This window comes from Dysidea avara, chromosome 2 (genome assembly GCF_963678975.1).
Source record: "Dysidea avara chromosome 2, odDysAvar1.4, whole genome shotgun sequence".
Lineage (NCBI taxonomy): Eukaryota > Metazoa > Porifera > Demospongiae > Dictyoceratida > Dysideidae > Dysidea > Dysidea avara.
Window position 1 is genome coordinate 7,174,690 of NC_089273.1, and position 23,070 is coordinate 7,197,759.

At 36.6% G+C, this 23,070-nt stretch overlaps 2 protein-coding genes and 1 long non-coding RNA gene across 4 annotated transcripts; 2 read left to right on the top strand and 1 right to left on the bottom strand.

Annotated features, from left to right (window-relative positions):
- Window positions 1-1,490: 1,490 nt before the first annotated feature.
- Window positions 1,491-5,263, bottom strand: LOC136242834 (uncharacterized). Of its 2 annotated transcripts, none has more exons than XM_066034332.1 (4): window positions 5,127-5,263; window positions 3,702-3,839; window positions 2,499-2,652; window positions 1,491-1,711 (listed from the first exon to the last, which is right to left on the bottom strand). In XM_066034332.1, exons 1-4 carry the CDS (start codon window positions 5,140-5,142, stop codon window positions 1,618-1,620), a joined length of 402 nt encoding a protein of 133 aa, XP_065890404.1. In that variant the 5' UTR covers window positions 5,143-5,263; the 3' UTR covers window positions 1,491-1,617. The 2 variants fall into 2 exon arrangements, with proteins under 2 accessions (XP_065890404.1, XP_065890398.1); XM_066034326.1 differs by having other exon boundaries at window positions 3,702-3,842; window positions 5,127-5,242.
- A 57-nt stretch (window positions 5,264-5,320) lies between these two features.
- LOC136246522 (uncharacterized) lies at window positions 5,321-14,031 on the top strand. Its single transcript, XR_010696548.1, has 5 exons — window positions 5,321-5,417; window positions 5,466-5,817; window positions 13,176-13,387; window positions 13,725-13,757; window positions 13,812-14,031. It is a non-coding gene; the product is annotated as an uncharacterized lncRNA (long non-coding RNA).
- A 5,025-nt stretch (window positions 14,032-19,056) lies between these two features.
- Window positions 19,057-20,721, top strand: LOC136247749 (uncharacterized). The gene is made up of 2 exons (XM_066039575.1): window positions 19,057-19,122; window positions 19,167-20,721. Exon 2 carries the CDS (start codon window positions 19,186-19,188, stop codon window positions 20,719-20,721), a length of 1,536 nt encoding a protein of 511 aa, XP_065895647.1. The 5' UTR covers window positions 19,057-19,122; window positions 19,167-19,185.
- The last annotated feature ends 2,349 nt before the right edge of the window (window positions 20,722-23,070 follow it).

Below are 23,070 nucleotides of genomic sequence, written 5' to 3' on the forward strand. Positions count from 1 at the left end.
TCTTCACCTTGAAGTATCCCCTTGCACTTTATGGGCATTGCCAAGGTATACGTATGGGCTTCAGCAGCAACCATGACCACTCATGTAGTCAACAGACCTCAGTGACTTCATGTATTCCTGATTCGTGTACTGAGTGATCAGGTTCTTCTTGGAATTAAAGTGGTCATCCTTGATGTTTCATGGGTACAGTGTAGATGTGTTGCCTTTTAAGTGGTTTTGTATTTCTAGTCTTTAAACACAGTGAAACACAATTAAGGCATATGATTGTGATGGATGTTGTCATGCTAAATGCCACACTAAAATGTTGCTCAATTGTGACCGGATTTGCGAAAAGGGTTCTTCCACACACATCCAATTCTATGCACTTGTAAGGCTGTAATTTGTGTTCAAGTAATGCAAAAGCCTGAAATTTTCACCATACATTCAGTTATGGTGGTACTCACTACTGACCAAATTTCAAGTCATTAGCTTTTTCCAATCTGAAGTTATAGATCGTCAAAGTTAGTAAATTGGATGTGTGTGGAAGACCCCTTTTCGCAAATCCGGTCACAATTGTTGAATGAAAAAATGTGGAAATGAATGGTTATTCAAAGAGTAATTCTTGTTCAACATGAGTATAGATAGTTGCATCCCACAATCAGTAGCTGCCAGAGCTAATGTCTAGGGATGGGTAGTGTTAAGATTTTTGGTTTGATCTGATATTCAATACTTCCTTGCAAAAGTATCGATACAATACATACATTATACCAAAGTAGCTCACAAGCTGCTGAAATGAGGATATCTTGGTATACGGTATGGCAAATGTTTTTAGCTAGTAATACACTGTAATATAAGCAGTAGTCTTGTTCAAGTATTATAAGCAATCACCTCACATTTACAATTAAATAGAATTGATCACGTGCCGGGGTTAATTGTACCATTGTTGGAATCTTGCTTGAGTATTGATACTCAGGTCTTATCAAGCTAATCAAAAGCTGCAATGTAATTAAAAGTCCATTGGTGAGTCTGATTGTGGGGATAATATGTGACCAAGCATGCAAAAATAAGACATGTGAGCACACAAATTTTGACTACCTTTTCATATTTTTATGCATCATAATTTTTTTATGGTTAGTTATGCTACAAATTTAGCTATCACTTGTTGAAAATATAATCCTGAGTTATGTAAAGCAAGTATTCTATTCCAGTAAATATCATCTGTCCTGCAATGAGATGTACTTTGTGCCCACATGCTCTAATTTTGCAGGCCTTGTCACAGATATACGTATTAAGAAACATGGCAGAAACTGGCCAAACACTGATGATACTGTATGTTCAACGTTTCCTTCTTTATCATATGCAACCACTTTTGTATTCCACATCTTTTCACCCAGGCTTTTGAAAGCTGCACTCTTTTCCATAGTTTGGCTGCTTTGTGTGGTATTGCATAAAACATGCCATGATGATCTATATGCAATTCCTCCCTGCTGTATCTGTTCATAGCAAGAAAATAAGTTAGCAAATTGTTATGTTGGGAAATTTCTAACATTCATAAATAAACTACTACACAGTACGTTCAAATCCTAAAAGTCCAAAAACTCTAAATACAGTAACAAGTCATGATCAGCCATCTTGAATTCAAGCAGGTGGAGGTTTAGGTGGAGTCTGGCTACAGAATGCATGACTGTAGACCAACCACTCACCACTGACTTTGCGCCATATCAAGGTAAAACTACAGAACAATACAAGTACATTTTCATATAAATAATAGTGTTTCCTCACAATAAAAGAATATAATGACCCAAGTCAGTCAGTTAGTCATTGATGTGAATATACACATGCATATGATGTCAGAAACCTGAAGAAACCAACTTTGAAGACAATCATTGAGACATGATAACTAGTTTTATACATTTTAGCTCTTGGTTGGTTGTAGTAGCTTGATTGTAGATTTACTTTGTGGCTTCACAAAACAACATAAACCCAGTCAAGATTGTTAGTCTGTAGCATTTACTTAAAGGTACATAAGTGGTTTGGTGTAGTATGAGGCTTACACAGCATGATTTGGTGCACCTTGTGAGGTAGCCAAAATATCCAGAGTGATAGTCAATAGTTTTCTAGTTATACTGTATATATTTTATAGGCATTGTTTAGAGTAGATGGCATTAATTAATCAAACATATAATTTGTAGCATGTCACTAGAGGCATTTTGGATCAGTCTAAATGCACTTTAGAGCTTTATTATAGCTAATCAAATGCTGCCAAGTTGTCATATACAATGTAAGCTTAAGTTTTGACTTAAACGTTTTAGTGAGAAAATAGTATATAGCAACCTTTCTTCATCTCTACTAACCATACTTAGAACCATGCATATACAGGCTGTGTTATAGTGCAAGCTGGAACTACACATGTATGTCAGGATATCATTACTACTCAGAGAAGGGCATTTAATACTGTCTACCCTATTGTCACATCATATTACAATATGTATGCACAAAGTGCTAGTAGACGCTCTTACTTCAGTTTATCAAACACCTTTTTGCCTTCCAAGTAAGCAACAGAACTCCCATCAACATAGTAATAGTCTGCTCCCAAGGGAACCATTTTATCAAACGTCTCCTCAGCTTCTTTTACTCCTGCCTTAGAGAACCCTTGTCCCAGTTTCTTTGCAGCTATATCCGTGTAGTTTTGATGTAAACAATTATGAGTAGACAATGTACTGGTATACAGTACAGTATTTATGGAGCTGTGGTGCATAGTTGAGTGGAACAGGCAATATATGACCAACTAGTAGTATTTGTGACTGGGCCTGCAAAAATATGGCATGTGGGCACATAAAATTTTCCTATTTCTTCAAATGTTTATATCATCCTATGGCCATAAAATTTGGAATCGTTTTTAAATATTAAATTGGCTTCATAATACAAGTTACAGAATGCAGATACGCTATTCCAGTAGTACCAGTACTGAGGTATTCCCAGTTATGTGACATAGAGTTTAATAGTTTGTGCCCACTTGGCCTGTTTTTACAGGTCTAGTTACATAATCATGTATTGTTTTATTGGTCTGGCAAAGTTCCTTGATTAAGATGGAAAGCACTAGCTCTCGCTTTGCCACTGCTCATTGTTTCACTTTGCTGATAATTCTAATCAGTTACCTAAAGCTGTAACGTTGTAGCATGGTATGAGGATTCTACCAATGGTACCCCGGAAGGCAAGCACATTTGCACCATCTGTTCTGTTGTTGTTGTTTTTTTACAGCTCGTTCACTGCTAGCAAATAGAGATAAAACAAAATCTTTCATCATTCATTATAAATCAAGTATTCAAAGATGTTGGAGCAGATTTGATATTCTTTGGAAATATTATACTTTACGATTTACCAAATTGAATAGATTTTATACGTACAAGATTACACTGTCATTTCCTGACAAATAATGGGGCTTGTAACAATTGTACTAACAAAGCAAAACAAATGTAGTAGTTTCCTTATTATGGAGACATTAAGTGTCTGTGAATCAAAATGTATAATACATTTGAATATTCATTTGCTAGCATTCAGAATAATATTTTAGCTCTGTTTCCAATCCTCCATGCACAAGTTCTACTGTGATAAATGTTTGATTTATAATGTACAAAAAAGTGAATGAACTACTTGAACAGGATGATTTTAGTGTTATGTACAGTCTTACAATAAATCACATTTTAACTGTCATATCATACCTTCTCGTCCATTCATTATTGGTCCCCCATGTGGCACTATCCTACAATCTTCTGTGTACAATAAGGCAGATTTATCAAAGTCTTGTGTAAGGAAAGCTTGTTGCATCTTCTTAGATTGTGCCTTAATTGCATCTACGTCTGCTACACATTAGTAAAATAGCACATAATATTATACACACATAACAATTTATGAATGTATGTAATCTAAAGTGTTACTGTATGTTAAGCCAATATGTGACTGGGCCTGTGAAAACAGGGTATGTGGGCACATGATTATTTTCCCTACTTTTGAAAACTTCCTTGATTTATATCAATATGGTATGGCTATGGAATTTTAGCACTTAGTAAGCATTATGAAAGAATTCTGTTACAGTATTGAGATATTACCTGTAGAGTGACAAGATGTACAGGTAGTTTGTTGCCAAATGCCCTCTTTTTGCAGGCTTGGTCACATATTATGCTTTGAAAATAGCTCATTATGCTTTGAGCACTGCTCAAGATCAAACTGTGTTATGTTAAAATTGTGCTTTCAAAATCAAGATTGTGCTTCAAAAGTAAAAATCAGTCTGGGTGCTTCACAGCTGTGTGGCGATCAAGAACAAAAATCTTCATATCGTGCAACAGTGATTTTGGTTTACCATGACATGACTTTTATGTGAAATTTAAAATGCACAAATCCTGAGATAAGAGACATCTGAAATTTAAAATGCAAATGTCCTGACAAAGAGTATAACAGTGAAATATACATAGTGCATAAATTTTTGGGTAATGAATGACAATTTTCAAGGTACTCTAAGCTAGCTTATTTCATAAGCCAATCTGGTTTACCATCAGGAAAATTAATGTGTGTTATCTATGCTGAGCCACGCTAATATATCAATAAGGTGAGTTGAAGTTTTTAGGTGCACATGCTGACAAGCATAAATTTCATCTGATAAAATTTCATGGTAGCTTCCTGAGTTTATTTTGAGGTCTCATATTTACGAAGAAACCTGATAGCAGGTGTCTTATTAGTAAAACACCTTGACTCCATGATTGACTATAAAATACTTTATTATCTTTGTTTACAACCACAATGAGTCCCCACAGTGATCCCTTGTGGATAATATTAGTGTTTAGCTAACACATGCACCAATTAAACCAATGGAAGTACTGTGACTGTGAAGCTGGTTGTAATAGGTGGCTAAGCAGTTTCTGTATAGCTAGGCTATACAATGGTTCATCGTGGTAGCTGGTAAAAAACCGTAATGCAAGTCACCAATTCAATTTGTGGTCTTCGACATAGTATATACATCACACCCTGCATAACTAGATGGTTGGTAGCTAACAATAACCTCTACTCAATTACGAATCATGGGGAGTCGGTTACATGATACTCCTAGACCTGAAATATATCATTGAACTAGCTAGCTACAAGATGTTTACCTTGATTTCCTGCCATTGTGAATGACGCTATCTCCTCCTGGAATGCAAGCTATCTGCGAACCAACTTCACACGACTCCTATAATTAGACTATTTTTAGCTTTTATATGAATTTGCACAAGGCCGCATGCAGCGTAATACCGGCCGTATTTCAAGTAACTTCCGTTCCCAAAATTTAGCTATTTTCCGTAGTGCACGAGCATACGCGGTTCTTTAATGATGCAATGTAGTTATGAATCCGGAGTAAATTGCAATCAAGGAGAATGTCTCGACCTGGGAACAGCACTATGGCGGTGAGAAAACTAATATCTGGCCGTACACTTGTGACTGGAAACTGACAGGTTAATTTGTAGCGATCACACAAAATCCACAAGATCCACTTAACCCGGCTAACTAGTGAACAGTAAGGACTAGGTAAACGACTGAGGAGGGTTTTTACCCGGGCTGGATGGACTGCCCTTGCCTACCACCCCCAGTACAAAGAAAGCACGTGCTGGACAACTGAATAAAAAGGACCAGATTGCTAAAAGTCCCTGTACTCATCAGTCAATGCGGCCCATCTCAGGAGAGGCATCAGAGGAGCGATGCGAGATGGACCTACTTCCACGTATGCACATTGTAGCTGACCGAAGTAGAGAAAAAGACAATGTGCATCGGATAAAAGCCAGAGTCTGACTGTAACTACTGAGGAGGGTTAGCTCAGTGTATTTGAGTAATCTGTAGCCTCCAGTGCCTTACTGGTAAAGCAAATAAAACCAACTGTCTTCTTTAATTTTTTTTTATCCCCGGGGTGCCTGCACCCCTTGCCACCACCCCCAGTACCAGATGGTAAAAGTGCTGGACAAAAAAGACTGTAAACTCAAAAAAATCAATGAGATGGCAACACTTGACCTTCCGAAATAGCAAGGTCAAGTGCTCCAATGGTCACAGGGCTGCCACGGTGTGACCTTGCTCCATGCAAGCAGGTCACTGCTGACCTGAGCAAAGAGAAGCTGGTGGAACATCTAATCCATGACACAACACTGCTGTAAGATTGGCCCCGTTGAGTAGATAGCATAGAAGCTAGACGTTTATAAGCAACTGTAGCCGCACTACCCATCCCTCCAAACGTGGAGGAAACCAATGGAGTGAATGAGCCCATTTCAACATCTCTTACTGTCTTCTTTAGGTGTGGCCATCACTGAATGATGTGGCGAAGTTGCTGGAGGCGGTCAATAGCTATCAAGCGGCTGCTTAGAATTCGCTGGACTTTTGCAATCATGTAGCTGCAGTTATTTGATAATGTGATATAATGAGTCTAAGGAATATTGTAGTGGGATTGTAAACATTTGTGTGCTGTAGTGTTGTTAATTTCTATGCTAGATAAATGTTGTTGACAGCTTTGTTAGTGGGAGTGGTGTGGTTTTGGTGGGAGTAGTGTGGTCTTGGTGGGTTGTGCCTATGGTTTTCTCACCTTTGCACAAAGTATGCTAACTATGCTTAATGCTTTTTTCCCAAACAAAGGAAAATGTTACACTTCAGCCTAATGCTGCAGCGGTGAGTGTACACTGTAACAAGTGTGTCTGATGCACCAAAATTATTAATGCCGCAATAGACACACTTTTGCACATGGTGTGTATATTGCAACATTTTTGGTGTGTCAGACCCACTTCATTTTTTACAGTGTGTGACAGCATAATTATACAGATTCTGTAAATTGGAATCAAGTAATTTGTTACCATCTCTACCAACGTTGAAACCGGGTCACTACTGCTGACCCGGATGACCCACTGACCTGGATAGCAATCCGGGTCAGACCCGGATGTGACCCGGATTAATTAAAGCCGAGACGTGTTTCAGCTAGTCTCGAGCGAGCGAACGAGTCTACATTTTGAGCGTTCCATTCGTGTAGAGTAAATATTGCAACTTCAGCCTAGCTGTAGGTTGAAGACCAAAAAGAAAGAAAGAAAAAAAAAAAAGGTCTTCACCTACTGACAATAGCTACCCCTCACCATAGATACCCTCAGTTTCGTGCTACATACTACACTTACTAACAAATGGGCGTGGCTGAGCGTATGTTGGTAATGCGATAAGTGGGCGTGGCTCACGAAAGAGCTACCCGATAGCGTTAAATATAAGTTTCCACGTCGTCAAACGAACAATTTCGTTTCTCACGTGATCAAATCCGGGTCAGACCCGGATAAATTGTAAACCGGGTCAGACCCGGATGACCCGGAGAAAATGTGATCCGGATGACCCTACCCGCTTTCAACGCTGGTCTCTACAAAAACCTGAATGCCTTGTTCACACAACTTCTTTATTTTCTTATAATTTTCTACCATCGTGTTTAAGGAATGGACCACCGAACTTTCAGCTTATTGTCAGGGGTGTAGGGAGGGGGGGCCCTGTAAATTTTAGGTTTCTGCAAGCAGAACCCTAACACGCCATTTAGTGTAACAGGACAAAATGAGTGAGTAATATAGTGTAATGGCACAGCACAACAATTGATAAAGCTTGCATTCATCTCTCAGGAAAGAATTTACAAAGGTATCATGAGCCCTCTTCAAAACCTGTTAAGAAGATCGATATACTGTACGTATCTTGTTGTATTTATGTTAATAATAAATAAATAAATAAATACTCTAATAGAACAGTCAGGTATACTCTAATAGAACATCTCTAGTATTTCAGACATTCTAACATTAAATGCAAAACTGAGCTGACCTTATGCTACTGTAGCTTTGGTGTGCAGTGTTTAAATATATAGAACTCCAGTAATATTTGAGTTGTGTTATGCAAAATGAATCCATGCTATGCATATTTGTATAGTTACAACAGTTTGATTGTAAGTCATGACATTTGTACTAGTAGATTTATGGTTCCTATATACCAGTGAGATAACTATCACTTACAGATCAGGGGCGGATCCAGAGTTTCGAAAGAGGGGGGGCACCTTTCTGAAAAACAGTTGAAGACCAAAAAAAACTTGCTGAAAACCAGTTGAAGACCAAAAAAAAAAAAAAAAAAAAAGGTCACAACAATAATAGCTAGTTATCCTTACCAACTATATCACGTCTGTTATGTAAAATAAAATTCTATTTGTAGCTTCATAGGTAAGCTACACTGCCTCATGAACATTATGACTGCTTTATTAGAGTAATTGACTGCTCTATTAGAGTATCTCGATCTTGTATGCAATTTCTTGAAGGGGGGGGGGGGCATTTGCCCCAAATGCCCCATCCTGGATCCGCCACTGCAGATGATTATGTGTCCAACTCTCTATGTGTTATGCTGTCTGTTTCCACTAGGTATGGCTTTATCTAGTATCCCAGGGACACCTATATGCATTATAATTAATGTACTTTTGCATAGAATATAGCAATTTGCTGAGTTTTAGTTCATCACAATATTGAAAGTTTCTCAGCAGCTGGGGGCTTCCCCTACTTCTAGTAACTCACTACTACTGTTGGAACCCCCTTTAGAAAATCCTGGCTATGCCCTTGATTGTGGTCAGTATATAGCTTTGGAATTAGACAGTTAGTCCAGCGCCTAAGCCAAATATTCGTTCACTTTTTGATAAAAGCACCTATTTTTTTTTACAGAGTATATGGAGCGTGCACTAAGTGTTTTAAGAAGGGGAGGTAGAAAAGTACATGGATGTGTCATAAGGTACTTCTTAGTGCTCAAAATCTCACTTCATTGGAACCTAGCTCCTTTATGCTTATTTTGAGCATTATCACAGCACTAAGAAATACCTTAATACTCATCTGTGTGCTTTTCTTGCTTATACTATATTACACTGAATTGAAAGCACTGTAACTTGAGAACAAGATGTTGAAACAACTTGCAACTGCCTTCATTAAATTATAAATTTAATTACCTTTCATATGGTGCCCAGTATAAGGACAAGAGACCTTTTGTTCAAGCTCTGTGCTTGATAATTGAACTGCTGTAGTTCATGGTTTTTTGTTGAGCTATCCACCTGTGACTTTAGCATTAAATAACTTTTGTTGTAACCCTTTAATAAAGAAATGATACACATCAGGATGATCCTTGTACATAGTACTACACAATCATCAGCATTGAAGGTCCAAAACTTTAACAGAATCCCTGCAAATGGAAATTTTAGTGATTTTGTTTACTGCCTAGGTGAGAAAACTATTTGTTTTTATAGATTTACTAATAGGCTAATATGTTCCAGCCGTATGCTTTGTACTAATATGATACTAGGCCCAGCAGTTAACTTGATAGAAACATGATTGATTTTTAATAGTAACAAATGGTTTTCTTGTCAGGGTGCAAATAGGGGTGTTCCTGAGGACTTTTTACGTGCCTCCCCTTCTTAAAACACTTAGTGCACGCTCCATATACCCTGTAAAAAAATTGGTGCTTTTATCAAAAAGTGAACAATTATGTCAATTTTAAGGGTTTGTGTACTGCACTAAGTTGGAAGAGCAAGAAAATCAATTTGTACAGCAACTATTCTGAAAATAGCTACTACTAGACCACATCACCCATTGTGCCAATATATACAAGCACCACTACATAATATAATTTTATGACAAGCTTTTCAATGAATACAATCAGAGAATTACATGCACTGCCAATACCAATGATTGCTGCAAAAGTTTTCAGAAACAACAATTGAATGTTTATATATCTTCTAGGGCCTAATCAGCCTATGTTGTTTACCCTATTAATTTTAATTATTATAGGTGTTTACATTCACAGCTGTAATTTCCATGTACATTAGTCTATAGCACTGGAATCTGGCTTAAAACGTTCACCATGAATTGGCGAATCAATGTTAGTGTTAGTCACTTATGTATACAAGTATGAAGGTGGTTTTATAAAAGAAACACACGAGCGATCCTGCTGCATCATAAACAATATACATGCATGACACACATACCATTGGGCTAAGAAACAATGAATTTTCCATGAGAAGGCAAATAAGGTGGTGTGAAGGTATAATAAACTTGAGACTGACTTCCCTGAGTAATGGCTTGATTAAAATTTGTATATATTTTCATTACAGCATGCGTCACAGTGGCGGATCTAGGATTATTAAAAGGGGGTTTCTGAAAGTTGGTATAGCCGAAGAAGGCATCTGATGACATTTCTCCAGAAGATTTTGAGATTTCAGAAGCTCTGAGAACAGACTTTAGGCTAATTTTAGTTAGCAATTACAATAAATCTAATGCTTTAAACTGTAAATACTACAGCTAACTATAGGGCAAAGATGGTGACTATCTTTGATTGCTCTGTTAGAGTAGTTACTTGACTGCTCCATCAGAGTGTCTCGATTGTTTTTAAATGCAGTGGGAGATGAAAAGTGAAATGTTGCTGAGGGTTTAATAGCTATAAATGGTGTCAGTTTAGTGCAGCTGCATGCATGCTGCTGAAATACAGTGGTATATAGTGTTTTTTTGATGTGACAAATTGTCAGTACAACAATGTTTATTTATTTAGACTGCCATTGAGCTAATTTAAAAGGGGCTTTCTGTGAAACCTCAGAAACGCATCTAGATCCACCACAGACTGTGTCATTCTTAAATTTCGTTTTTCTCAAAATGCATATCATACTAGTGCAAACTACTGTAGGTGACATCACATTTCTTATTAATATGGAGATTTTTAAACCTTCTGGCGTACGCAGGAATTTTGAAAAGGGGTTTCCACTATAGCTAAGTGACTGTTATAGTAGAGTGGTCTATATTGCCTGACTGCTTTATAAATGGACTAGAAACACACGTACATACTGAAAACTACACCATACTACTACTTATTACCTAACTATATACCTATTACTAGCTATGTACTTAACTTAACCAATGTCAAAGTCAGGAAATTCATCCTCAGCAGTAAGCGAATACTGGCGGAGTATCATTTTTGCATTATACCTCCACAAAGTCACAGACAGTTGCTGGAGAAGTTGTCACCTAGCAAACTTTCTAGGTAAACCGTTTCTAACAGTTGTTCGGTCAGCTATGGATCCTAAAATTGATAGGGCATATGGTGACCAAACACCAAAGGTCTCACATACAAGAGGGATAAAATCTCCTCCATTATCATTCACAATGTCCTGGTATTGAGTGTCCTTAGCTATCTCACCAACAGCAGCGGCCATCCCAGCCTGAGAAGAAGCAGAAGATATGACAGCAGACTGAGTGGTACGTCTGACGGAGAGATCAAAATAAGCAGGACGACCAAGATGAAAATCAGGGTGATAATATGTCGCCAGGACGAGATTGGTCAGATGAAATGCCTTGCTCCCTAAGAACACCAGGGTGATCTTGGAGCAAGGCATGGTGTACAATAGAGACTAAAGCATTATGACGATGGATCCTCAAGGGACCATTAGAGCACCCCAGCAGATGATCACCAAACTGGTCGATGACAGATAGACAAGTACAGAGTGGTAAAGAAGGGAACAAAGGAATGCCAAGCCACAAACGTAAAGCTATAGTAAAATTGTGAGGAGGAATAGCTAGACCCAAAGCAGGCTGTGGAAGCGCTTTAGGCCAACCACTGCTGGTGCCAGAAGAATGTGATAAAGCACACAGACGTGCTTGATCACGAATAGTGGAACTGCTTACAAGGTTTAAAAGTGAATCATCTATTCAGTGACAACTCTGAAGTCTATTATCTCAGAGTGCATTTACCCTGAAGACTGAAGAAAAGCCATTAAACAACTGGCTAACAATTTCAACGATAGTAGCTATATTGTACCGTGTTAAACAAAGTGAAGGAGTAGGTGAGCAGCAAAAAATTTGAAAAAACTTTTCTCAATGAATACTATACCTATAGTTATAGTGGTAATTTGGTATATACATTGCATTTGATTGAGTGTGGAGTTTAGAACTAGCTGGCATGCATAAAGCACCACAGTGGGACAGTTTCAGACTGTTATTCCAGCAGCATAATAAGGTTGTGGTTAAAGGTTTTGGATATGGTTGTTATCCTAGCAATATCAAAATGATGTATTAAAAGTTTTGATTATGGCTGTTATCCCAGAGATATCAAAATGATGTGTTTAAAGGTTGCCCCAGCAATATCAAAATAATTATGTATTTAAAGGGTTTGAATTGCTCTCCCAGCAATATCTGAATGTTGTGTTTAAAGGTTTTGATTATGGCTGTTATCCCAGCAATATGGAAATGTGGAGTTTAAAGGTTTTGATATGGCTGTTGTCCCAGCAAAAGTAAGCCTTAAGAAAGAAGACACAAAAATAATGTATTGGTCATTTCTGTTCTTCTAAAACCTTTTAATGCAAGGAGTTTACAGCCATATAAAACCTTTTATTAGATAGTTTTTGGTACAATTATTTGGCACTAGTTTGGGATCTGGGTTCTGTGGTGGTGGATATTACTAAACCCTGTACTATATATAGATTTACTGTTGTTTTAGCCAGTTTGGAGTCTTGAATAGCCCACATTTTACCTACTCAGTTGATACGCATTTCCCTTCCATACAAAATTGCCCTTTTGGGATACAGTATAGATCTCATACATCTGGTACTGTATCTTTTCTCATATCGTTCCAGTCACCTAATTACTCACTTATTGATTTAGTTTCTCTGCCTGAATTCAGCTGATAGAAGTTCCAGCTTGGTACAAGAACATGGCGTCAATTACATTACCATGGAGATGCAACTGCTCCTCTATTTATTTATTATTACTGGGTAGGCAGCGTTTACTGATTATGCCCAGGGGTAAAAAAATACTAACAAGGGGGATATACAAGGGGAAAACATGTACAATTAGCTATTTACAAATGATTAGTTAGCTATAAATTTAATAGAATCTAGAAAATAATTTCTTATAAGTCATTTCCAGGTTGATAGCTAAATAAATGAGTTTCAATCAATGATAGTTAGGAAGTAGCTGTTTCGATATGCTGTGGTGTTTGTGCTTGGGTGGATAAAATGAAGTGGGTGGTGGTGGTGAGTATGTATAAATGAGTAGAGAGGATCCCATCAGTAGCAGTGTAAATCTAGAGGCTTGATTGATGCTTGATGATAAGCAATTATATATGTAATCATTGCTTTACTACAATGTTGTGTCTTTCAGGGTACAGTCACACACATCAACAGAGAGAATGATGTGTTTTCAGTTAAATTCCTGTGGATAGCACCATCGCATGGTACTGGCACTGTGCAAGTAGAATGTTCACTGTACAAATTAAAATAGTGAAGGCTAAGTTCTACTCTAGGTACTCTGTTATTCAACCTACTGGGTATTTGAGAGATCAGCCCTAATACTTGAAGACACTGATATAGAAGGTAACAATCAACTGTTTACCAATCAATTGTTTCTTTGGTCCCACTAAGTGTGGATTACTGTATGTATAACATGCGATGAAATTGAACTATTTTTATTCCTGTTGTTTTGTGAGCATCCATTTGCTTCATGGACTGCACAGAATACTGTTGAGTCTGCTTTGTATGTGTGTTGGTAGCAGGTTCATACATAGATATAATATAGTCACTGCAGATCAATTAAATCTTATTATGTTAATTTGTCTACCAGTGCCTTGCTGTAGCTATATTTTGTGCATGCTGCATGACTGGTATGTACATAGAGTTACAAAGTTACAAGTTTGCTATACTCCATTTTTAGGTTGATATATGAACAATGGAAATAGTAGCATGGGTAAGTTATAGTTTCAATGAACGAAATGTGCTACTTACAAATGTGTTTTTTCAGGACTCCGTTGCACTGTTGCTTGTATTATTGCTGCAGTAATGACAGTCTTTGTGGTGCCTCACTATAAAGATATGTGACAATCTAACAACACAATAACACAGAGGAAACAATGCGAACTATTTGTGGCACTAGTTTTCAGTGTTTGATAACTTTATTTCCCCATAATTATAAAAATGTAATAAAATACACCAAAGTACTTATGACATTAGATTATAATGTGCTCACGAAATCAAACATCTGTGAAATGTACAGTGTAATAATTATATGATATGGGATGATACCATCATATAATTGTTTCACAAGGTTTTCACAGCATGGCTTCATTGATACATGGCTTTTCATAGCTTAGTTTCATGGGCATCACTTTGAAACTTCAACCATTGTACACCAGAGGATTTCATGGATATTCTTAGTTTTTCATGGTGTTACATATCGTGGGAGTTCAAATGTTAGTCACTGCATTTGATGCACCTGCCTTGACCATAACAGGTATTTGTAGCTATGTGACTGAAATGATCAGCTTTAGTGATGGCTTTGACTGTTTCATAACCTTAAACAGAAGTATTTGTAAATCTACACTTGATGATATAAATCTTCTACATTCAAAATAATAGAAACATTTACCTACAGTAACTTTTGGCTATAATAATTGTGGTTTGAAAGATTTTTGGTTTGTCATTGTATTTTAAATTGACTCTCAGGTTGCAGGATACATCTCAGTGAACAATGGCAATACTGGTAGACAATAATTAGAATATTATAGTGTAGCACTATATTGCTATAATACAGTAGATCAGAACAATGACCATTTTCAATAATATAATAATTGAAGTTTTTATTATAATAGTGACATTCTAAGTCATCCTTAACAATAAATCATTACTCTTGAGTTGTGGAAACAATCGGTAACATTGGTGGTGAAAATAGTGGTCCAGTGAGGCCATGGTTCTCATACTTTATTTTGACCAATTAATTGTGATACTCTACATCCACCCTGACAAAACAGTGACAGTTTAAAACCATAAGTATCTACTTGATTATTAAACAGTGAGATGATGAAATGCTGATGATACCCATAAGACCAAACTTATGTGGTGAGACATAGTGGGTGGGGGACATGAAACATAAAATTAACGATAAATGACCTTATGCCTTTATCGTATTCACAACAAACTTAGTACTACATGAATTCACCTGTACTAAAGTTCAATTTACATGTTTGCTTTTTACAACAATTATTTTGCAGCGTGAAAAAGAAAGTCCCGGAACCAGTCATGACATGTTAAACATTATTAACAATCCTCCACATGCTGAGTATGTGAAAACTGCCATCTGCAGCACTATTTCAATGACATAATTAGCCAGATTATTTATTTTATTTATTAAGGCTTTACAACACAAGTGCTAAGGTCTGTAGGACACCAGCCTGTTTAAAGTTGTTACATAAGCGTGTTTGAAAAGGTGAAGAATGGAGAAAAAAAAATCCATGATTGGACCTGGGAAGCCTCGAACCTGCAGTCATCCAATTAACGCTGGAACACTAACAGAAGTCTGCCAGGCAGTCAGGATGTTTTCTCCTTGGCAATGGCATGTATATGTATCCATAGAAACAGTAGGGAGTGACTTATTATCTCAAAGTACCCCATTCGGAACCAAATGGACATTTGTTTATTTATTAAGGCCTTACAGCAAAAGTGCTGAAGGTGACAGCTAGCTAGGAATTTTGCAGATAAAATGCATATTATGGTTCTTTCAATTTGTATGCCATTCAGTCCTGTCCTATGACAATTAGGTCATAATTGTACATATGACTGCTACAACTCTTGCAGACCACTTAGCACAATTCTTAACTATTAGTGCGTAAAACTGCTCAAAAATTTTCAGTCCTGAAACATATTAAGTACCTAGCAATAGCTCCTGAAGGGCTGAGTCTCCCAGACCCCATGATCCATATGCCTAATACTGTGGTGCACTCCCCTTGCTAAACCCTGGGTCTGCTCCTGATGAAATCTGCTAGGATATATAAACATAATGACTGCCTGGGTTGTGAATTTGGTGGTTGCAGGATTGAGGCAGGCAAGGATGGATTTTTCTCCATTCCACAACTTTTAACCATTTTTGATATAATGTCTGTAAACAAGCTGTAGGAACCAGGTGTCCAGTAAACCTTTGAGCGCTTGTGCTTACCAAAAAATCAATGCATGCATTCAAAAGTACAATACCTATCCTATATTACACTCTAATGTTTGTAAAGGCTATCACAAATTGTGGTCATAAAGAAATTTCCTATATTGTTAAATGTCCACAAGGAAAAACAATAACTGTTAGCTAGGTACCACCTAAGAAAAGCCTGGATTGTAATGTCTGTGTGCTAGCTACGTAGAAATAGGCTTAAGTCTATTATGCTCCAAAATCTACCTACAGTATTATTCTTTCTGGAAGTTCTTTTTTATTCACCTATTATTCTCAAAAATTATTCTCCATCTACCTATTATTCCCAAAATTATTCCTGAAATTAGTGCCAGATATAAGCATATTAATTACGAATTTATATAACTGACTGCTATAATAGAATTATGGGCTCAAAGTTGACTGCACTATTAGAGTGAATGACTGCTCTATTAGAGTATCTCGATCTTTTCAACCATTTTTATGCTTGCACTGTTTCAGTGGTGTATTCAAAAGATTTTTACATCAGGCTACAAGGAAAACTTATAATTTCGTACCAATTATTCCTGGAACTCATCCGATTATTCCGGAATATTCCCCAATTCTTTCAACCACCTATTATTCCCGAAATTATGCCAGCATAATAGACGCATGCCTACATAGAAAGCAAAATATAAGTAATCATTTTGCATTGTTATTACAGTGCATAATACAGAATGTAGTATTATTGTTGTTTCCCCATAGCCTGCTCAAATGTAGGTCTATTAATTGTTTCAAATTATCATCTTGAGAGGTTTAAGAAGCATGTAAATAGTCTTTCTTTTCCTTGCCATGCCCGCGTGCTGAGCCAATTACCGGTCAGTTGTGCGGTCGCATGTTGTCCAAGGATCCACTTGCTTTTATTTTGTATACACCTTGTTCATCATAATTATGGTTAATAATAAAAAATGTGAAGTCAAGGTTGAGATAATTTTCTACAAAAGCATTTACAGTAAAACTACAGTTTGTAATTAGGCAGTTATTACAGTACATTATAACTTTATTTTGCTAGGTACCACCTAAGAAATGTCTGGGATGAATCTCCAACTATATCTAAAACTGTCAGTAATTGTGACTGAATTTGACAAAACCCGGCTTCGACGCACAAAGCTAATTCGTTAGGAGATATGGCGATTTTAAGTAATCATTGTGTAATAACTTCCCAGTGCCTACAGCTGTGCACCAAGTATGTATCTATTTACTAGCTATCATTGAGTGGGTGTATACATTTCTGATACCCAAAATTAGCCCTGTTTTGGGCAGCTTTTTTCGAGCGGGTAATAATATCACAGGTGGTGGTAATACGGTGGGTGGGGGGCAGTGGGTGGGCTCAACATAGGGGTATAAAAAATTAATGAAACAAGAAGACGATTGGAATCCAGAAGCCAAGTTTGGGCTCTCCATGGCCCTCAAATCACTCCAAATTGACTGAGAACTCTGTTGGCGAGCTCTCTGTGAAGTCCCAGCTCACTACACACCATTATCACAAAGCCATGGCAATTCAATGGCACCACTCTCCCACTCGTGGCTTTGACAGTGTCGGAAGAAAGCTGCCACAGAAACCAGACTTGCCAGTCCTGAAGGAAGTACAGTGTGGAATATGATAGTGTATTAGGCCAGCAATCCATTTCTGGTAAAAACGTAAGTTTGATTTTGTGTGTGTGGAAGCCTTGTTATGTGAAATCCGGTCACAATTTATAAAATCATCATCTAGTGAATGGTGACTTACTACCAATAACATCAATAGAGTGCATGTGGAAAGAGTACAAATACGAACCATGTACACTATAGCATAATTAGCTACAGACAGATTAAGATCATTAACTTACAATGCAAAAGAAAGTATAAGTAAAACCCTTTGAGGCAACATGCTAATGTATATATAATAATTAATTATTATGTATGTGTAACAAATGTTTCTATATAATTTCATGCAGATCAGGGTAAGGTAGAGAATTCCCTTCAATAGTCGTCTTGGGGGAAAAAAGAGCTACGGTAAATTTCTGTACTGGTTGAGAATTTTAGTTGATGATTAGCTGTACTGTATGGAAAAGATGGTGACAACTGGTGGGGAACAATAAGTAAATTGTTTACTAATTTGAATAAAAGGATTAACTATTTCCATAAGGTCACTTTGACATTAACTAATCTACACTTTTCCAGCCAGCAACTTTTAGCACCATAAGGCACCACAATTTCTAAAAGTATTATTGTTTAAACCCTTTGCTATTTTCTTTGTTGTATAACCATGAGAGCAGTAGTGGAACTTACTCAAGAAGCTGTGAACGGTTAATCTTTAAGAACATATAGATGATTACTAGTCTAATATCATGTATGATTGTTTGTAATTACACACCACACACATTTGATTCATGCAGCACAGGTTTATATCCCTGAACAAATAACAATATTATTGTGCTTTCATATTACAAGCTTTCAAATGTGAAGAGTAAAATTAATAATGGTTATGTTAATTGGTTCTATATAATTCCTTATATATAGTCAGTAACTTCATTGGCAAGCAATAGCAATGATTATTTGTGACATAAGCACTACTTTTTATTGCTCAAAAATGTAAAACAATTTGTACATTTTATTGTTTCACCACTCGAAGTGTTGATTATAACCCCATACATTTATGGGTTTCACATCTTGAGAACTTCAATAAAGGTGTGATGTATTTTGTGACTTCATCAGTTTGCAACAGTAGCATTTCTTGTACAAACTTGTATTTGCATACTCAGCATCATGGGTAGATATAAATAGGCCATGAAATAAGTGTCATTCAGTTGGTATGACATTGTACATGCATGAAACTATCTCATAAGTTTAAGCTGAAACTGGACTAAATATTGTCATCAAAGTGATGGATCAAAATCAAGACAATTTTCATGAGGAGTCCCTTGTCAACCTCTTATCACTTCCTACAGAGTTGTTAGTTTACATAGTATCATTTTTGTCTTCATTACGTGACAGGGTAAAACTGAGATATGTTTCAAGATGGTTGAGGTGTGTGATTGAAGAGACACCATCACTGTGGAAGGAGTTTGTGTGGCCTTATTATGACAGTCGTGATGAATGTAGTGTGAAGGAGGTGTTGAAGGTGTGTGGAGAACATGTCAAAGTATTGTCCTTTCCTAGCAGTAGAGTGCCATCACTGGTAGAGATGCTGCAGTATTGTAGTAATGTACAACATCTTAGTCTACCATCAACCAAGTTAGTTCCTGAACAACTAAGAAAGGCAATACATCATATGGGATGTCTGCAAACACTAGAGCTTAAGGCAGATAATGAATGTCAAATTAAGCAATTACTTTTTGAAACTGGTCAGTTAAGGGAAATCACATTATTTTTGCCTTCTTATCGTTATTATTTGCTGAAACAACTGTTCAAGTACTGGATAAAGATAGAATTAAAACCATTAATTTTGCTTGTGTATATTACTCTAGTAGAACGTTCTAGAGAATGCTTAAATTTGATTGGCTGTGTGACTCGACTTACAAAGATTCCTACTAGTACCACTGCTATTTTCAGACTGTATGATGATAAAGTACCCTTAAACTTTTCTCCTGCACTTCCATATTTTCAACTACAATTTGAAAAATTTGGTAAAGTGACCACTCCAAGTATTAAGCTCAGTGAATTTGGTATACTGAGATTGCACAATGATGTGGCAGTGATGACTGATTGTCAGTATGGTGGAAGGATGATGTATATGCTGAGGTGTCAAACTGATGATCGCATTGTGAACAAACTGAATTCCATACCTTTTGCCAACAGTGGCATCCTTGGTTGTGCTACTCATTTTGATCTTACTGGATGTATCTCACTATATTCTGGCCACTTGGAACAACTAGCTATTGTTTGCCCAAATCTTCGGAGACTAAACTTGCAGAAATGCTTCTGTTGTTTGATAAGCCTGGCAGGTCTGCAAGCTATTGCTAGTCACTGCCACAACCTACAAGGACTAAACTTACTTGGTATATGTTTTACACTAGTGCAGGATCATATCCTATTGTGGGAAATATTGCATGATATGAAGTTGACTCACTTAGCAATGGAGTTTTGTGTATTGAGATCAGAGGCTGCAAATGAGGAAAAGTTGATTTGTTTACAAAAGTGTTGCACTATAAGAGGAATACAGTGTGACGATTATTGTTGTGAGACTCTTACCAAAGAAGATATATTAATGTTATCCTATTTTCCATCACTAAACTATTGTTACGTAAAATTTTATGGCCGACTACCCACTATTGTGCAGGACATAATTAATAACTGTAAGGAACTAAGATATGTAAGTTTCAATTGTTACCACATTTCCAAACCACTGTCACTCAGTTCAAATCACAACCACAATCTACAACAGTTATGCATTGATTCAACCAACACTGATGTTCCTGATAACTTTATGACCTCAGTTTCAGCTCATGGTGGACTGGTTCATGTAGTTATGTTTGTAAAATCATTGACAGTTGAAGGTATAACTTCCCTTCTGAGGAATTCTCCAAAACTGATAACACTATATTTATATGTTTCAGCTATGAATGTGAATGTGCTGAATTTTAAAGCCACACTTAAGAAAATGTTTTGGAACAGAATATTTTTCACTGCTGGTCTCTACAAGTTAACAGATTCTTGGTATGACTCTGCAAGAGATGTGTTACGAGAACAAGGTACAGATCTGTTCCCACTTTGGCCCTAAATAGTCACTACTGTTTTATTGCACTTGTCATATGATTATTGTGTAGTTGAGATTATTAGCACTATTAATGATTTTGAATGTTGTGTGTAATTGCATTTGTCTTAGTTTAATATGTACTGCATTACAAATTCTATCATTTATAGCTATTACTACAAAATCACTTCTGAATCAGTTTCTTGTAGCATTCAGTCTCATTTAAAAGATTATACACAGAACAACAATACTCTTGTATGGAAACATGGTTTCTCCAACAATATCTTTACAATGATGCAGAAATTTAGTTAGCCAATTTTGTGTCAGACCTGGGGTCAAATTCATTGAATAGTAAATATATACAAATAAAATAAGAATGATTTTAGGAAGCCATTTTGACCAATTTGTAGATCACAAACGGATAATGAAAAGTAGCTGCTATCTTGTGACTTGGTTTGGGGAAACTTTTCATTAAATGTTAGATTGTACTACGTATGTGACTGTTTAACAACATTCTGTGATGTACACAGGGTTACATTCCAGGACGATTTTTACAACTAGCATAGTCATCATTACAACTACAGACCTTTGGCCCAGTCATGCACAGCCTGCAGCCTTTTGGTAACGCTAGCTATAACCCCTTTTAACCCCCTGTTACTTTCAATATATGCTAGTCTTCCTTTACCTCTTACAGTAGTTTGGGGCTTACAGGTGGTCATGAAACACAATATCAATGTTAATTTCCTCGGTACTCTTCTTTAGCCATTTTAAAGAACTATTCTGCTACGGATCTTTATTTGACTCTTCTATTGGAGTAGTTTTGAGTGATCTGTTAAATTATTATAAAGTACTCAGCTGTAGCTAATAGATACTGCAGCTAATAGATAGGGTCTCAAAACTCACCAGAAATAATATGTGGGAAACATTTCAACTAAATCACCATTTACTTATCCTTACATAATTAAACCAGGTAATAAAACACTGTTTTGGAAAGTTTTTTTTGTTTTCTCAAATGCATAGTTATCAGTAAAAAACAGTTTTGTATTGAACCACTTACCTATCTATGTACAAGTTGATACTCAACTTGTAAATGTAGAGGTAAATCAGCACATATAAGAACTATAATAAGCATATACCACAACTTTACCAAGAAAAATGTTCCAAATGCTATGCTTGAGACATTTACTTTTAATAAATGTGACCAGGCCTGCGAAAACAGGGCATGTGGGCACAAACTACACCCCGTCATGTTACAGTGTATATCTCAATAATGGAACGGAATATTAGCAATCTGTAACTTGCATCATAAAGCCAATTAAATGCTTATTAAGATCTGAAAATTGCATTGCCTTAGTATAATGCTACAAAAAGTTATGACATTGAAAATATAGGCAAAAATCATAAGCAAAATTCCACTAAAGTTTCCAAGTGAAGATTTCCTAAATATACGTCTGAAATGCCATTCCTCATATCCAAGTTCATAGCAATATTCAATCATGCATTCATCACCAATCATACAATCGTTAATGTGAACAGTATCAGTTAATTACCACTATACAGTCCTAGTAACAGAACAGTGGTAATGATCATTTCATTGTTGTGTTGTCAACAGGGCATACCTTCGGGAAAACTTTTGATTCAGCTTAGTAACGATTTGACTGAATTAATTGAATAAGCATGGCTATTGTGAGTTATTTTATGTTGAAAGAAAGCAGTCATCATCTTTCTAGAGTTGTCATGCATAAATGTCTCATGATATTTTTTTGTCAATTGCAGGCCACATAGTCTCATGATATTTTTTTGTCAATTGTTTCATAAGCAACCCATTCACTGCAGTTTGTGCTTCCATTTAAGTTATTATTCTAGCTACATACACCCTGCATGCATGTGTACAACCAGAAGTTTCTAGGTTAGTTGGATAACTTGACTTTCTACTCTTTGTGTTGCTGATTATCTGCTGCTATCTGTGGCCTTCACAATACATTTTCATGCCATGATATGTATTCGAGCCACTTGATCATCATCATTATTTTCATTCTACATAAATCACAATATGCTGCTGCAACCAAGATCATTATAACGGATACATGTTCCTAATGTGCGTAATTTTACTGTGCATCCATTTATGTTGCTAAGGCTTAAATTGCAGGTATATGCCTATTGGATGTACATGTTCCAGGGGCGGATCCAGGGGGGGGACTTTGGGGGCTGAAGCTCCCCCCTTCATATTTAGGCTTTACTTGATCAATATGCTGAGTATTGTAATGAAATTTTGTCTTAGCATAATTATATGATCACTAATAATACAAATACTCATAAAACCACCTTATAAACATCTTTCCAAGGTATTATCAGTGGATTTTTGCTAACGTTTAT

Bases quoted from the DNA above. Each gene is read 5' to 3' on its own strand.
- LOC136247749 (XM_066039575.1), top strand. From the start codon at position 19,186: ATGCTGCAGTATTGTAGTAATGTACAACATCTTAGTCTACCATCAACC.
- LOC136242834 (XM_066034326.1), bottom strand. The intron at 2,653-3,701 runs GTATGATATGAC...ACACGGATATAG, and splicing joins AATAATGAATGGACGAGAAG to CTGCAAAGAAACTGGGACAA. The intron at 1,712-2,498 runs GTAAGAGCGTCT...ATTGTTCTGTAG, and splicing joins AAGGTGTTTGATAAACTGAA to TTTTACCTTGATATGGCGCA.